Genomic DNA, 18,150 nt, shown 5'->3' with positions numbered 1-18,150 from the left:
GACTGAGAAACGAAGGCCCAGAATTCACAGAGGAAGATGTAGCCAGGTAGAAGGGACCAGAGATTTAAAGAATAAAGATAAGGATACTTTTGGATTTGTGGGCTCAATCCTAAACAAATGTTTGGTGAGGTGATGCCAACTCTCTCTCTCTCTCTCTCTCTCTCTCTCTCTCTCTCTCTCTCTCTCTCTCTCTCTCTCTGGGGCCATGGATGCATGCTTGCACTTGCAGATATCAGAGAGTAGGACAAGAAAGGAGAAAAGAAGAACAAGTTCACTTGGCATGTGATTGGCTGGTGTAGTTCTAGAGAGAGGTAGGAGGGGGGGAAAGGGTGTGCCAAAAGATGGAGATGGTAAAGACATGCGAAGTGTTCAACAGCTTTGGAACATATTCACTTTTCTAAAGGGCACGTCCTTATCTTCTTCATTCAAGGTTGGCTGACCTAAAATGAGGAAAAGAGAGGTTGAAATGGCAATTGAAATCTTTAGGAGTGTTTGTCAATAACTCAAGCTTCAAACTAATTGGAGATTACATGCGAAAGGCTTCTCTTACTTTCCTCCTCTTCAAAACTTCAATCTAAAGTCAAATTATCAATCAAATATCCAAAGAAACTATCTTTCCTTAGTCTCATTCATCAACTCTGACACTTTAATGTTCATTCTTTACTCATCTGATGGTACCTTAACTTCCATCCAATTATTCGATTGCTTTCTTGATGATACTTAACTTTTTTGACTCTCATCTAATAAGATCTAAATCCTCATTGTTTTCAAAAAATCATGAGAAAATCTGAAATAGATCCATATCATCAAATTACATTTCATGATCCATTTTATGTTTAATTTATTCGAAATGAATCTAACACCAAACACATCATATGTTGGTTGTGATCTGATTGGGACAAACAAGAAGAGAAACATTACATTAAATGATACGCGTGCTCATAAAGTGCCACCCACCCCCAAAGATTTGCTATGAGAGTTCATATGTATAAGGTCCACAAGAACAGTCATTCCACTAAATAAACATTGAACTGAATGGAATTAAGTGACTTTTTGATCAACTACTCCGCATGGGTAGACAAAAGTCATCAATAGATGGGTTGGAAAGTAAGCAAAGCACTTGTTGTTTCAAAATAACTAGCGGTGTCTCAAATATCAACAGTGATGCACTGTGAAGCCAAAAGATTTAGCAGAAGATATTCATGCACTTACATAATTGATGCTAACTCAAAGCTGATGATAGAAACTCCAATGAAAAAATCTCACAAAGAATGGTACACAACCTTGTACTATACATAAAATTATTACTGAGGAGTCGATACCGATATAAAAATTTCAGAGATCACAAAAAAAATTGACATAAGATTTATGTAATTTGACACTCTTTATCTACATTCATAAAATAAAACTTAAATTCTTTATTATATATAAATGATCAAATATAAGAGATAAAATCATCTAAGTTAAATCAAATCAAGTACGGAAACGTTTGTACATTGTAAACAAAACTTTTCTCGACTTCTCGAGATGTAGTAGAGAAAACCTTGAGAATACTAATGACGCTTTTATTTGTTCCCTAAGTAATTGAATTATATTAGGATCCTAACATATACTAGACATAAAATAATTAATTAATTGATTTATATATTTTATATATGTATAAAAAGGTACATATAACCAAGCTATCAATTGGGGTGTTGTATATGCATTAAGTTAGAAATATTTTGGGAGGACAAAGTTTTTAATTAATATTTTATAACTTTAAAGGTTCATATATACATATATATATATATATATATAATTATTTCTTAGACAGATAATTTCATGTTGAAATTGAAAAGGAACAATCTCAATCAGATCATTTTGTTTCCCTAAAAAAATAATGATCTTTTTTAATCTTTTTTTTCCCTAAAAAAAATAATATCAATATGTTTTTTAATCAATATTTTTTCCCTAAAAAAATAATATCAAATTAATTTGACAGATATTGGAAGTAGGTAATGTAGGGTCATATCCGACAACGACAAGAAGAACATTTTGGACTTTCGATACTTCAATTGTGAAACTGAGGAGGTGGAGAACAACTCATTGGTAATAATTGGATGGGCATACAGCATCAATATTCATCTTCATTTCCTTTTCTTGAACCATAATAAAAGAAATAATACTTTTGTGGTACTTCATTCATTCAATTAGGTCACTCTTCAATTCATTATTTAAAGCGTGCTTCTTGACACACTTCTCCCATCTAAATCATATCCCTTTCTTAGCACTATCTAATCAAAACATCTTTTCGTTCCATTAGATACATAGACACCACTTTTTGACTCCAAACATGTCTCAAAATATCATGTATAAAATAATCCTTGTGACATGGCACAAAATGTTGAAATATTATATATAGGCAAAAAAAATTGTAGTATATATACAGTAAGTAAGCTACATTTTGTGGCAAACTATGAGTTAGGGCAAAAAAAAGTATAGTACATTGGATATGGAGTCATGCTGAATGAATTGAACCATGGAACACTTTGGTAAATCGGAAGAACTTAGACAAGAGATTTGAGGAGCTACAAGGCTCGTCGGGCACTACAAAAAGCTGAGAACCGGTTCTACCATAAGAAGCGGAGTTGTGAGCTTTATAATTAAGATTTCTAGACAAGTGAGTGCTAGAAGGGGATAAAGCTTGCCTAGTAGGGCCTGCGATGGTGTCTTTGCGATGCCAAGTAGTGACTTGCAAGCCTGTGTAACAAAGTTGACAATTGCCAGGGCATCTGTGCAGATCAAGATGTTGACCCTCCGGGAAAGCCATTGCATAGATACACATTGGATCTGAAAGACGTGGTTTTCAATGAATTATGTATTTAGAATTTACTACAAGGAACATGAAAGTGAAACTGCATACTCATGTACTGATCCAACATGATCTTCCCAAGTATATCCATCAGGAAGTATGCCACAGTAAATAAATACAATGTATATAAGTTGTAGGTTAATCTTAGACATCCACGCTACAAAATAACATAGGCTGTCTGAGACAGAAGAATACCTGCAGAAACAGCTGATAAAACATCAGAACTTGAACAATAACAGCATCTACATTTTAAAGTACACCACTATCACAAATGAAGTTATTTAAAAATTTAGATGTCTTCTGCTTCCAGGCTCATATTCAAGCTCAGCATGGCTAAAATAATTGATGATAAGCAATCTGGATGACCAAGATTGTCAAACTTAGAGCTGCAATAATGTGAACACTAAGATAATTAATAATTTGTACTTGGGAAGGCTAAAGTATATTTGAAGGTTGAGGAACATTTCAAACTCGCCATGACAAAAAAAAAAGAAAAATGGTAAAAAAAAAAAAAACCCTCGATCCAAAAAATTGTGCCATTGAGTTTCTCACTAAGGGGCATTTGGTGTCTGGGTAGTGGAAAGTCATTTTGCTTTCAAGGCAGTTAGATATTCGACTACATGTTCAACGAGTGGATCCTCAACCCAAAATGGCTTTATTAATTTCCCATTAAAAAATCCTCCTGGATTTCTTCTAAGCTAGTTATGCATATGAAGAAGACCTACGTCCTAGATCATTGTTGCATATATGCAAAATATAAATTTGTTCCTTTAAAATGATGCAATTCATAATCTGTTTGAAAAATAAAGTTTAGTACATGGGAGTCGAAGAGCCTCATTCGGCATGCCATTTATCTTATTCTTCCCTCATGTCTCCCGGTGTTACTCTCCTGTCGTCTGCCTTAGTTTTAGACTAACCTAACCTTGATGCCATCAACAACATTGAAGCCTTACCAATCAGGTCCTATATAATGAACAGACCTTCAGCAACCGATGCATTTTGTTACTTTCAAAGATAATTCAAACAAAAGGAAAGCTGTCTCAACTTTTTGTGAAATCCAAAAATGTATGTCATAAAGGCCTCCAAGAAAAAATTGAAAATTTCAGTTAAGACCTTGAGAGGGCTACACCTTGATATTATCCAGCACAAAGATTCTAATTAAACCCATCTAACACTTAAAAATCTAAACATTCTAAAAAATGAGCAGTCCACACATACTTGGTATCTTTGCATATGCAATGTACCCAATCTAAAAGTTCAGCATCATCTCCATGAAGATTATTCCTGGTAAAATAAATTACTAAAGATGTACAACAATTTCAGGTAATTTTGTGATGTATAAAGATTTATTTTTTCTACAGTAAAATAAGATCAACATTTACTAAGCAGTCAGATGCTTAAGCTGAAAACTTGATCAACAATGCTATCCAACAAAGCAGCATACGTGTAATATAATGCAGGTTATTATCACCGCAGTCCACAGCATCTCTACTCAACCTACAAATGCATGCCAAAAAGTTAGAATAAAGCAAGAAATTATAGTTTATAGATGGGGACACATATTTCTAATTTATGTGGTCATGGGTATAAGCCAGGTGCCAGAAGTGTTCATCATGTTTTCATTGCATCATGTGCAAATAGATTGGTAGAAAAAAGTCAATGTGCAAGATGAAACTGAATGGAAACATTAACCTGATCTTCTTTGCAATACTAAAATATCAGTCTAATTTACATTAGTGTAGATACTAAGGAACAACTTTCTCCATAGACATGTTACTGTTTGACACAATAGTCTACTTATATTATGGATTGCTGAACAAATTTGCCAATAAGCATTGTGCATGAAAGTAGCCTCTTGAAAATGTGAATGCGCATCTTACTTTCACATGAAATGGGTCGAAAACAGCTTTTACAGCTTCAAAGACCTCATCAATAGGCTTCAGAGCATCAACCTGCACCGAACCCAGACCATTAATTATTTATAATTATATCAGGAAGCTTTTATAAAAAGAATCTGAGAGTATGATTATTCGAATTCCTGCTATATTGTAGACATCACATGAGTTCATCGTTTTCTTTTTGTTGCATAGTTTGTATCACATCTTGTTTTGGAGTCTGTGTTCCCGAATCAAGAAAGGTGATAACAATTACTAATAAACAAATAATCAAAAGCTCTCTCTATTGTGTGTATGATTGGAATAAGAAAAGATGACCACTCAACTCAGCCTTAGAAGTTAGACCATGAATTTCTTAGCTCCAATCAAACTGGAAAAAGGTCGAATTGTGTGTGCGCGCGCAAGTGTAAGCACACTTAAATGAGCATGCATGTGTGTATGATTGGACCAAGATGAGCCAGAACCACTCAGCCTCAGATCACGGATTTCTTAGCCTCAAGCTGCTCAAAAAGGGTGCATTATGTTAAAACAGACCTACAAGGTAATTGCAATAACGTAAGATAATACCACCTCAGCTATGAATATCAAAGCAACACTCCAAAGCAAACTGAGAACACTCATGAGAGAAGCAATAATAAACTAGTTTAAGAAAATAGAAAGCATTTACAATATCATTCTAATGAGATGATTCTAATGATATGAGAGAAACTGGTACTTTGGATGATACATAAAACTATCAGCTATTATAACAATATGAACAAAAAAAGCAAAAGCTCACTTCGGCAAGGCCATGGAAATGACAGCTAGTATATACCTTCCGAACCTTGCCCTTCATGTCATAATACTCGACTACAGGTATACTGGATTCAACAAAAACTTTAAAACGCTTCCTTATGGTCTCAATGTTATCATCATCTCTCCCCTGAATCATACAAAAATATTAGTGGTTCACATACTAGATTCCGGACAAAAAGCAAATTGAGGAAGCAAATGACAACCTGGTTGCGACTCAAAAGTCTCTGTTCCATCTCTTCCTCTGGACAATTAAAAAAAAGTATAAATTCTGGCTCAATTTTTGTCTGTCAAAACAAAAGAAATTTTTTTCTGTGAATGTAAATAGTAACATTTAGCTAGAATAATGAAAACATAAGCATATTGCTAACTTACAACATTCTCAAAAGTAGCACGATTCTCTTCATTTCGAGGAAAGCCATCAATAAGAAATTTATCGTTTCCACTCTCAAGCATAGCCTTTTGTAGAAGTTCAACAGTAACCTCAGAAGGGACAATTTTGCCTTCCTTTATCATGCTGGAGATCATTGAACTGACATCCATCGAGGAGAAAAATGAGACCAATGTTCCAATTAAATAACATCCCAGACAAGTTCTATTTATGTTGAATATCTAACAAGAACATAGGTTTTAGTATTAAGAAGTTGAGGGTAAAAAATGGGTGATAAATTGCACTAGCAAGCAAAATCCGTGCTTAACTGGGGCTAGGTTCAGGTCAACAGAGGATACAATTGGCAGACCAACCTTAAGACATCTGATATGTGGGTTCATATAATAGTTCTATATTTTTCATCATTCATTTCTTAAAGCTGCTATCTTTACATAAGCCACCTCTTTTGAATATCTTCTCTCTAGCTATCTATCTCTCTTTCAAATGACTCTCTTCTGACTTATCTTCTTGCAGCTCTGTCCATATTCTTTCCTTCCACCTTACGTTTCCTCATTTCAGGCCAATGCTACGCTACAATACCAACAAGGCAGTAACTACCCACCAACCATCATCACATAACAGGAAGTCTTAACAACCAGTTCTTTATCCCAGCATCACGGTGACCTACTCTCAAAAATATAAAATTATCAACTCCTTGCCAATACCTACTGCATGTTTTCTTCACTGATCAATTCATTCTTCATTTCCTCTTCCCTTATCACTTGTCTCCCAACAGTAGAGAACCCACATTAGAAGTTATTTAGGTAATTATTGTAATTTGCAGTCTTGCACCAGTACATTTACCCATAACCACATCGGCAATTTAAGTTTTGGATCACTTTGAGTTGACCTCCTGTTGAACCAAGGTCCTGGCGCTCTAGCCTGCCATTATGTAGAGTGGATTGAGGACAGGCTGTAAATTTAGGCTTTAACGTATGAAGTCAGATCAATCAATCAAGACCTAATTTTCCCTAATTAAAGTTGAAGCCAGATATAATGATACTAAGAAACTACAAACTTGCACGACACAAATTTAAAAAAAATTTAAAATCAGAAAGGTAAAACTACAAAAAAAACATGATACCCATTTTCTGAACCAGACTTGATTTCTGCACGCAGAAGATCACCAGCACTAAGATGAGTGAAACCAAAGTTTTCAACAATTTTTGCACACTGGGTGCCTTTTCCACTGCCAGGCCCACCTGTTACATAGAAGGTGGAAAATGAAATGAGAATAAGAAAAGAAAGATGTAGACAACAGACCAATCAACAAAGGCAAGCTATAAAAGAAAGCAGAAATATCAAAATTTACCATTTACATATTGCATCGATTGCTGCATACTGGCACATTCAAAAGTCTCTACCATTTTTTTTACCAAAAGAAAGGAATGCAGAAGTAACAAAAGGTACCAAGTCTTCCTAGTAAGTGAATTTTTCCTTTTCTTTCTTTTGAATTTGATTGGTATTGGAATTATTGAAGACATGCAGAACCATATGTATGGAATGATACATTCTGAGGTTTAATAACAAAATTTCCCATACAAAATGTTTACATTTTCATCTACCACTGGATGAAAGCATCAAAAATGTGTACTAAGCAATCATTCTGTAAAAATTGTATTTAAAAATCAAACTAATAAAGAATTGATAATCAAGCTACTCTCAAGCAAAGAATGCTTGCCTAACACAAAAACAACTGTGATCTTCTTGTCACCTGGGAAGCCCCCATTTACATCCTGCATTCAGATAGTCAGTATTATCCTTGATACCAAATTAAATGAAGTGGTCTTGTCAATATAAAAAAAAACAAGTGCTAAGTCAAAATTTCTAAATCATGTGCTACAATAGCAATATGAATAAAGGAGAGTGGAAAACAGACAATATATTCAAAAAGGTACCGGTAATGTTACACACTCTATTCTTGTGCAAACTAAAAAATTACAAGATCCCATTGGGACACATAAGTGAAGCTTCAATATCAAACAAGATATTCTCTTGTCAATTAAATAATTCCATACGACTAATGCAATGAAACCAGAAAATAGGATACCTTGCTTGAATCTACCATTGTGCCCGTCAGAAGCAAGTCGGATGTCAAATTTTACGTCTGCAAGTTCAGACGAAGATAACATCAAGCATTTGTCACCAAAATACATAAACATATATCAAGACATCCAATTGAGGCAAGCAGTGAAACTAAGACTTTAGAAATGGGATCTGTCACAAAACATCATACTCGAACTTTCAGATCCACCAAATATACAAAGAGAAATAAGCCATCAACATCAAATGCCAAATCGAATGCAAACCTATTAAATGCACAAAAAGGAAGAAGAGTGCATTGTAACGCGCAAAGATGCAAATCAAGAAAACAACAAAGATCGCCACGGATTCCACAATCCACATCAATTTTGCAAATCATATCCCTAGTTTCTAATTATTGATCAATCTTGAACCTCAATCATATCAGAGCGCACCCCCAACTGCTACGAACTAACAGAAGGAGAGAATAGTTGCAACGCGCAACAAAGATGTAGATCGAGAAACCAGAAACATCAGAAATTTAGCCAACGGTACGGATTCCACGCTCCACATCAATTATGCAAACCATAGCCCTAGGTTTTGAGTACTTATTAATCTTTCATCCAAATCATATCAAGTCCTATAAATCAAGAATCGAGAAAGAACTAAGCTGCAGAGGTTCCAAACTCACCGGTTCTACCAACGGAGGAACGCAAGAAATCAAACTTCAAACCAAGAAGAGAAATCCAAAGAGTTCTCCGACCTGCGAACTAACTGGCTGAGATGTAAACGAGGAAAAGCATCTCATCGACAACCTAGAGATCGAACCGATGCATCACAAAAGGTGGGGAAGTGGAGGAGAACGAGACCCGATACCTGAGACCGAGAAATTCGATTCCAATTCCTCGCGAAAAACAAAGAGTGATGAAGATTGGAAGGAGGGAAATCGACGCCTCCGCGTTTATCTCACCACTTATTTATAGAGAGAGAGAGAGAGACGGTGGCCGAGAAAAACAAGGCCAAGGGTAGAATTCCGAACGGAATCACTGGGTGGGAATACGCTTAAGACAACGCTTCGATCACGATCGGACGGCCACGAATACTTGATGGGGGAGTGGCAAGACAGTAAATCTCTCTCCCTCCTAAAATGCCTAACAAACTGCTCGTGGAATACTATGATAGGAATACGCATAAGGACGACGCTTCGATCACGATCGGACGGGCACGGATAATTGATGAGGGATGTGGCAAAAGAGTAAATATGTCTCCTTCCCCAAAAATACCTAAGTAGCTGCTCGAGAAAATCCTAAGATGGGAATACGCTTAAGGACGACGCTTCATTCACGATCGGACGACCAGGAATACTCGATGAGAGTAGTGGCAAGAGAGTAAATATCTCTATGTCCCCAAAAATACGTACGTAGCGGCTCGTGGAAATCCAAGGATGGGAATACGCTTAAGGACGACGCTTCATTCACGATCGGACGGCCACGGATATTTGATGAGAGGAGTGGCAAGTGAGTAATTATATCTCCTTCCTTAAAATACCTGAGCAAACCGCTCGTGGAATCTCATGATGGGATAAGGACGACGCTTCGATCACGATCGGACGGCCACACATACTGATGAGAGGATTGGCAATAGAGTAAATATCTCCGCTTCCCAAAAATACCTCAGTTACCTGGTAAATAATTTGTTATATTAAATATATAATTTTTTCATATTTTTATATTTGTATGAATATACAAATATTTTTTATATTTGTTATATTTTTATATTTGTATGGAATTTGTTATAATCTTACAAAAAATTTGTATGAATAGAAATATAATAATATAAATGAATGTAAAATAATATTTAAAAATAAAATTTCACCTTGTAAAAAACATAAATCATGTTGGTTTTTCACTAAATTAAGTTAACAATCTTCTAATTTTAAATAATGTCATATTGACACGGACTTAGCTGGTTTTGCCTAAGTCGTGCGGCACCCTTGCGCGTCCGTCCGCAAAGGTCAGCCTCCCATTGTCCCTTAGGACCAACAAAAGAGAGAACGGGTTAAAGAGAACGCCTCAAACGGGATCCATATGCAAACATGTCCGAAAAACACTTCATAGACAAAGCAAATTACAAACAGACTTTACAAGCTCTAAACAGTGGCACAACAAAGGATAAAATGGTCCATTACAGACCGAAAAGCTCTCGCACGTGTCTACATGACACAACCTTTATTTACAAGCCTAAAGAGGCCACCCACCCAACTAAAATGGGACTTATAAGCCTTCGGCTGCCCCTCTACATTCTGTATAAGGCATGAACATGCCAAAAGACACGGACATACATAAGCATTACATCAAACACCCTGTTTCGAAGTTTGTCCGTGACATTCTCCCCCACTTATCCCTTCGACGTCCTCGTCGAAGCCTTTGTGAACACTGCAACTCTTCGCCTTTGCTGAGTCTTCAGTCTTCTGCTCCAGCTGCAATGCACCTCCTGGCTCCCAGCTGCTCTCCGCTGTTGTTTTTGAGTAGTCGAACATTTGATCCGCCATGCTGCTTCAACTCACCAATGACTCTGACTCTGGTGTGGGGTTGGCTGAGTTGTGTTGATCCTCGTTGATTCCTGCGGATCCATCAAATGAAGGAAAAGACCATTCTTACTGCGCCAGTTTCTCAAAATTTCCACATGCTACTTGAACTGGATGGATGCTTGTTGGAGCTTTAACGAGCATCGCCTCGCAAACTTCTGAAGTTTCGGGTCCTTCCTCCACAAAATCTGCTCATTGACTCTTCTTTCAGTTAGCTGTCGCATCCAAGTAGGTTCGCATCACTTCCGCTTTCGATTGGCATTTCGTTGGGAAATGAAGCGGACAATCTACTCTCAGTAGCAATGATCACCGTTGGTGAGGATTTGACAACTATTGTCTTCTATTATCTTCGAAGGGTCTTTGAACTTGTGCAAAGCTCCTCTGCTGGATAGATAAGAGAACTGGGGTACTCGGTTTCGCCCATTCTCTTAAGAGTTGAGAAGGCAAAGGTTACTTGACTTCGCCCGCCTCCTCGAGGTTGTACTTCATGCATCGAGCTGGTTACTGGCCTTCGCCTGCTCTTTGCTCACACTTCTGAAGCACTTGAAGTGTTTGCACTCCTTGCGTTGAGTTAGCTACTGTGATTCACCTTCTCAATGCCATTGAACTTCTGGAATGCAGGAAGTTTTCACCCCAACTTGGAGTAATTCTCTGATAGATGAGGTCGCCTCTGGGATTGTACCGTCTTCTCCATCAACCCTGCCGCCTACTCTACTGAGTAGCAAAGGTACAGCATCGCGTACTGCTTGCTTCGTTCCTTGGTCGTGCACTCTTGCATGACCCGAAGTCCTTCACTTACGGCTATCTTGATGAGAAACTTGTTGACACCGGTCTTACGAAGTTCTTCGGCCTCTGCCCTTCAGCCTTGTCTCGGTACTTGAAGATTGCCTCTGCATTCTTCACCTCCTCGGTCCCTTTCACGACCAAGCGCTCTCCCTCCATGAGAGCAAGGGATCAATGACCTTCACGGAAGTCCCGCCTCTGCGGTACCATGGCGCTATCATGCCCATGGCACTACTATCCGTCGCCTCGCATCTCCATCCCTTTTCTTCACAATCAGTAGATATGCCTCCGTGACACTCCTCCGAGTCCACCTCCATTCTAACTGATTGCTTGATTTTGGGTAGCTAAGTCCCTCTGGACTCGTCGTCGCTTCCTCGCCCCTTTCGACCCCCTGCTTCAACACCTCTGTGTTCTCTAAGCAGTCTGTTTGATCGATGGAAAGACAGACTGCAACTCCCATGCCTGGCCTCTGCCATCACGTTGTAGAGTTTGCACCGATTCTGTTCTCCTTAGCTTCCTTGGTAGCAACGTTCGCTTACTCGACCTTGTCCTCTGACTTGTCGGGCTCCCTTAAGCGAATATGAGCTCTGGAGCAGTCCAACTCTCCAGCTGCTTCGATCATACCTCTGCATGATCAAGTCCCTCCCATGGAACTCACTGGTACTTGCATTCGAACTCTTCCCTTAGTGGAACACAGCCCCCATATGCTGATGACCAAGGTTTTCATCCGATGCAAAATTCGATGCACGCTCGGAAGACCCGCCTCTGCGGTACCATGGCCTTCACTCCTTGAATCCATAGCCCTTCTTGCCGTCGTGTTGTTCACCGAAGTGGAGCTTCCAGTAGCTCCCGATCATACCTCCATATGATCCCGTCCCTCTCGGGACTATGTCGTGTGTGTCGCATTGCCACGAACTGTTCTACCACGATCCGCTGCACCATGTCGCCTCCTGGTGACATCTCCATTGCATTCTGATCCTTGTGGAATAAACTCGAATTGTGAACCCTCCATGTGTGGCCTCTGCCAATACATCGCAGGGTCTCCTCCACCTTCGATTTTGTTCGCTCCTTTGGCAATCGACCTTCATCCACCCACTCTTGGGTCACACCTAGATGAAGCACCGCTCTAGGACAGTCCGTCGCCTAGTAGCTCCTGAAGTCCACCGACTTCGCTGTAATTTGTGCACCATTGCCTGGATCCTGGGCCTCTGCCCCTACCAGTACAATCTCCGCTGCGCACTGCTTCCTTCATGGCAACTTGAATGGCAACACTATGGCATATTCTTCAAGAGTACCCGCCTCTGCATCCTCTTGCCCCGTGCTAAGGCCTTCTGAACCCAACTTCGCCTCCGCAAATTGAGTCGCCTTAGTTCCTCCATCAAATGCTCCTCCGAGATAAGGTGCATGTGCCCAGAAGCTCCCTTCGTCTTTGGCACCATGCAAGATGAGTCCACTCCGTCAAAATGGAGGACCCATGGAACAACATGATCCTGCTTTTGCCTCTACAAGAGTTCATGTCCTTGACCTCTGTCTAAGGAAAGCACTGTGCCTCTGCTCCATGTTCCAACTTCTCTGCTGGCTCCCTTCATGCGGCTTGGGTACTTCGCCAAGTTACACCTAAGTTGCTCCGCTCCTCGTTTTTGCATTGAGTCGATGGTGGCCCTCGCGCCCACCATTCCACGGGTCAGCCCTCCCTTGAGTCCGATCTCCATATCGACTCTAAGTGTGCCTTCATTTAAGTTGCTTCAGGTCGCTCCCCCACTTGATCTCGCAATGCATCCACCCATGCATTCTCTCGAGCGAGATCATGTGACAACTCCTCGCTGCTTGCTCGATCCATTGAGCTTCGTGGAGTTGTTGTTTGTGAGGTACTCCTCCTCAACATGTGAAGTTCGTCTCACATGATTCTCCCTCTGGAGAGCCGAGACTTATCCCTCCTGGATAACTGTCCCGTTGGAGCAACATCTCTCTTCGTTTCGGAGACCACCATCCCCTTGGACTACTCCGATCTGCTGAACAAACTGTGCATTGTTCTGCCTCTTGCAAACGCACTTGCTAGATTGCGCCTCCACGTCAATACAGCCACCGCTGCACCCCTCAAGGCCTAGCAACATGCTGAACTCGTTGCACACTTCAGCCTCCTCCGGACGTATCCTTCGCATGCCGAAGAGAAAGTTTCAATGCTCCATGGCGCCGAGTCTCGACCGCCTTGGGATGGCCACGAACAATCCATCGTCCGCATACAAGCCCATGCATGAGTACCAAATTCTTCGAGTTAGCAATTCCCCTCACCTCTGTGAGCTTTGCACAACTCTTTCGGTCGCTGAGCAACTCATTCCACTTTGCATGGTCTCGACCTTTGCCAAGCGCCTCGCTTGCCTTGAGCACCATCAAGTAAAGTTGTCAACGTTGAGCCGTAGCTCAAACTCAGCCATCCCAACCTTTGTGCGCTCCGCATTCTTCCAAGCTTGCCTGTTCTCGTGGTGCCTCTCGCGCGAAGGGTTGGCCATTCCTCTGAATGCCAAACTCAGATGCCCGCTCCTCTGAGCGACTCCTTTTCCCTACATCTCCATGCCTGTTTCCCTCAAACGGTCGCGCGTTGCTGACTGCCCTCAACGCAGCCCCGCTAGGTCCCCCACGTTTGCATGTCAAGTGTTTCTATGAGTGCTTGTCCCGCTCTTATACCATATGACACGGACTTAGCTGGTTTTGCCTAAGTCGTGCGGCACCCTTGCGCGTCCGTCCGCAAAGGTCAGCCTCCCCGAAGCCTCCCATTGTCCCTTAGGACCAACAAAAGAGAGAACGGGTTAAAGAGAACGCCTCAAACGGGATCCACAAGCAAACATGTCCGAAAAACACTTCATAGACAAAGCAAATTACAAACAGACTTTACAAGCTCTGAACAGTGGCACAACAAAGGATAAAATGGTCCATTACAGACCGAAAAGCTCTCGCACGTGTCTACATGACACAACCTTTATTTACAAGCCTAAAGAGGCCACCCACCCAACTAAAATGGGACTTATAAGCCTTCGGCTGCCCCTCTACATTCTGTATAAGGCATGAACATGCCAAAAGACACGGACATACATAAGCATTACATCAAACACCCTGTTTCGAAGTTTGTCCGTGACAATATGGTGTTTTAGGAATTTATGAAATCACATTAGCATCCCAAATGTGATTTGAAAAAAAAATATTGAACTGCAAGCTCTTAATGCATATTATGTTTTCAAGTATATTTTACAATATTTTTATTATGATGACCAAATCACTATAATAGATTAATTTTTAAATTCATTTGGGTGGTATTGTTTATAAACTATTATAAAAATATGTTAAATATTATTATGATTTTCAAAATGGTTTATATTATATTTTGATTCAATTTGACTAACTTATAGTATTTGTTAATAGTGTTAAAGTATTTTTGTTGACATGTTGAAAGAAGTATAAAGGTATTAAAAAATATTATAAGTAATATCATATTATGTCCTTTTGGATTTGTTGTTCATGCATCATTATGATATCAAACTTTTAGATTTATAGATGGTTTAGTTGAGGCTATGGGTCAACTTAGGTCAATTACAATGTTTTCAAATATACATTACAGTGTATTTATTTTAGTGCTCAAAGCATTATAATATGTTAATTTTTTATCCTCATTTTTGTGATGTTATTTCTAAACTATTATAAATGCTTATATAATAGTTTATAGCGTAGATTGATTTAATTTGTCTCAATTATATTATTTTTTTTAATAAATATTATAATATATTTATTGATATGTTGAAAAATAATATGAGTAATATCATATTATCTCCTCTTACTCATAATTATTATAATATTAAAAATTTAAACATATATTTAATTTTATTGAATTAGAGAATTCATCTGTATCATATATAGTGTTTTCAGGATCGATAGCCTATAGAATATCTCCGAGTATAATAGTATCGTTGTGATAGATAAAAAGTAATTTTGAAATTATTCAAAATAGATACATCATTTTGAAAAATAAAATATTATATCTTTATAAAAAAATAATTTTTTTTTTTCAAATAAATCATCCATATAGTAAAAGAATTGGTATTGATTAGTTTGGGAAGCGGCACGAAGACATTGTGTTTTCCCATCATCTCAAGGATGTCTTAATTGGATGACTACCATAGAACATAATTGTTAGTGCATTCCTCCCCGTGACTATTTTCCCAATGTGAACGTCTTCTTCCTCGCTGAAATCTTCGCTTTGAATTTGCCTTCTGTGGTTGCGATCGAATGACTGCAACCATACGCAATGCAACCCCAAACGAAAAGGATTTATCTCCGTCACAATTGACCGTATTTAGTGCATCAATAGATACATGTTTGTCAAGCTGAGGATGGAAAGCTTTTTATTTGATTATATCATTGTAATACTTATGTTAGATTTTATAATTTTTTATATTTTTTTTATCACTTGTGTAATAATAATATATTAATTAATAGAATATCAACACATACCTTAAAATTATATGCATTAAATAATATTTCAGGTAATATAATTTGATGGTGAACTAACTCATCTAGATGAGTTTGACTTGATGTGATGGATTTGGAAATCGTATGATGGTAAGAGGAGATCATTGACATGGTTGAAACAACATTAATACACATTGCGACTTATAGTTTTAAATAGTTGACTAATACTACCATGCTTCCACTACTATGAATTTAACACGTATACAAAATTTGGACCCAACAAACTCAGTGATGGGACCAAATTGTTGACTAGATTTAATGATATCGATGCAAGACCACAACGGTCCATATTGTATTTTGCTGATGGTGTAAATTATATGTTTTTGAAGGATCTTATATATATATATATATATATATATATATATATATATTATATATAATAAATATGATGAAATTAAATCAAATAAATCATTTATTTATACGATGGAATTTATTATATGGACTTGCTTAAGTAACGTGTAAGGACTAGGCTTTGGTAAAGTGGGTATGTCTTTCAACAGCTCAACCACCAATCCGTGAGTGTGACTCAATTAATTGGACGAGGGTCCCACTCGTTGAGTGATTCAGATCCCTTGTACATGTTTTATAATGAATCCATGAAAAGATAATTTTTAATAAAATTGTTGATAAATTATAAATTTAATGGCGATTAATTTTAATTTCGTAATTTTTATGATTCTTTTACGCAATAAAAATCAAAGCGAAGAATATTTGGAAAAAAAGGTCGAGCTATCTGTGCCCAAATTAGGTCACGGTGTGCCCTACCTGCTTCTTGTTGGCAACGTTAATGGGCCCCGCGCTAGAGAGGTTGGGCCCGGTGGAGTTGGGTCCGGATGATCGGGTCGGATAGCGCGTCACCCATGAAAATTTTATGGGCGACTCGATCAGTTCCCGCGGGATTTTTCCGACTAGTTATTGTTTCGAGAATAAAATATGCCCTATTTAATAGCTCGAGCCTGGAGGAAACGACGAAGAGGAGAAGTTCTCCGCCCCGCCTCGATCTCGATCTGGTGTTGGGGGAATCGGGGGAGAACCGAACCTTTGTGCTGGTTTTATCCTCGATTCCTGTGCTGAACCGTCGATGGCCGCAGGGCGGCGGCGATGAAGTGCAAGAAGCACCCGTACGAACTGGGCGCCGGTGTCTGCGCCTCCTGCCTCCGCGAGCGCCTCCTCGCCCTCGTCGCCGCCCAGGATGGGCTCGCCCCCCGTGACTACCACAACAGAAACCACCGCCGGACGTTCGACGCGCCACCGGCCCCTCCGGCACCCCCCGTCGCCTTCCCCCGGTCCGTGTCGCCTTACTTGCCTCCCCGCCGATCCGCCGGATCCAGCGCTTCCCACCACTGCGACCGCCGTTTCTTCAGCACCCCCCAGCTCGGCCCTACCTTCGGCGGCGAGGTCGATGGTGGTCCGAGCCGGAGCTACGGGCGGTTCTCCGTCCTCAAAGCCCTGTTCGGTCATCACAGACAGGAGAAGGTGGAGGTGGACTGGGGGTATTGCGAGGGTTCTGGATCGAGATCATGGTTCTCGGCGCTTGTTCACGGCATCCGCCGGAAGAAGAAGCAACCTCAGGTCTCCTCGGCGGCCGAGGGGGAGGCGCTTCCGGAACAGACGAGGAGGTCGTGCCGGGTGGTGGGGCGGGGAATGTCGCCGGCCATGGAGGAAGAGGAGGTGGACGAGATCGGATACTCGAGCGAGTCTTCGAACGGGTGGCGGCGTCCGACTCCGACGCCCCTGCGGCGGATCTCCGCTAACACCCGCAGCCGCCACCACCACCCACGCGGCCTCGGCGGCGTATCGAGTTTCGCCGTCTGCTTGAGCCCGCTGATGAGGGTGGGCCCAGGCGGGAGGCACAGCCACGTGGCGGAACCGGCTGCCGTCTCCAGCGAGCTGTGGGGCCCGGCGAGCTCCGTCCGCCGCCACCGGCGCGCCACGGCCGCAGGCGCTCCGCGCGGGCTCGACCCCTGCCGGTCGAGGAAGCTGGCCGATTTCGCCCGGTTCAATTGACGATTTAGTCCCCGACCCCCCTTTCTTCCGTGACTGCTCGTTTCGTCTTCCCCGTGACGACCCTTTTAGTTTCTTTTTCTTTTGTGGGAAAAGAATTTAAAACCAGCGTTGTATAGCATATATGAAAAAGAAATAAAACCTAACAGATGTTGCATTCAGATTCGTGCAGGTGTCCATCCGACGGTGTAGGCAACCGACAAGATTGGCTTCCACGCAGGTTTCCATTAAATAACGTGTAGTGGACTCATAAAAGCTGTAC

The 18,150-nt window shown here is 40.3% G+C and overlaps 2 protein-coding genes across 12 annotated transcripts; one reads left to right on the top strand and one right to left on the bottom strand.

Annotated features, from left to right (window-relative positions):
- Window positions 1–2,826: 2,826 nt before the first annotated feature.
- LOC135581038 (UMP-CMP kinase 4-like) lies at window positions 2,827–9,006 on the bottom strand. 11 transcript variants are annotated; one of them, XM_065101115.1, is made up of 11 exons: window positions 8,870–9,006; window positions 8,685–8,756; window positions 8,022–8,078; window positions 7,653–7,707; window positions 7,056–7,173; window positions 5,917–6,073; window positions 5,748–5,828; window positions 5,528–5,671; window positions 4,735–4,806; window positions 4,299–4,351; window positions 2,827–3,049 (listed from the first exon to the last, which is right to left on the bottom strand). In XM_065101115.1, the coding sequence occupies exons 3-10, from the start codon at window positions 8,037–8,039 to the stop codon at window positions 4,343–4,345; spliced, it is 654 nt and encodes a 217-aa protein (XP_064957187.1). In that variant the 5' UTR covers window positions 8,040–8,078; window positions 8,685–8,756; window positions 8,870–9,006; the 3' UTR covers window positions 2,827–3,049; window positions 4,299–4,342. The 11 variants fall into 11 exon arrangements, 9 of the variants coding, with proteins under 9 accessions (XP_064957187.1, XP_064957188.1, XP_064957184.1 ...); XM_065101116.1 differs by having other exon boundaries at window positions 5,564–5,671; XR_010485493.1 differs by lacking the exon at window positions 2,827–3,049 and adding an exon at window positions 5,076–5,283 and having other exon boundaries at window positions 4,123–4,351; window positions 5,564–5,671.
- Window positions 9,007–16,846: 7,840 nt separating this feature from the next.
- On the top strand, window positions 16,847–18,049 carry LOC135608344 (uncharacterized). The gene has a single exon (XM_065101106.1). It carries the CDS (start codon window positions 16,986–16,988, stop codon window positions 17,889–17,891), a length of 906 nt encoding a protein of 301 aa, XP_064957178.1. The 5' UTR covers window positions 16,847–16,985; the 3' UTR covers window positions 17,892–18,049.
- The last annotated feature ends 101 nt before the right edge of the window (window positions 18,050–18,150 follow it).

Source organism: Musa acuminata, chromosome BXJ2-3, assembly GCF_036884655.1.
Source record: "Musa acuminata AAA Group cultivar baxijiao chromosome BXJ2-3, Cavendish_Baxijiao_AAA, whole genome shotgun sequence".
In the NCBI taxonomy this organism is placed as follows: domain Eukaryota; kingdom Viridiplantae; phylum Streptophyta; class Magnoliopsida; order Zingiberales; family Musaceae; genus Musa; species Musa acuminata.
Note: the sequence above shows the minus strand (reverse complement) of the source record. Positions and strands in the feature narration are given on the sequence as shown.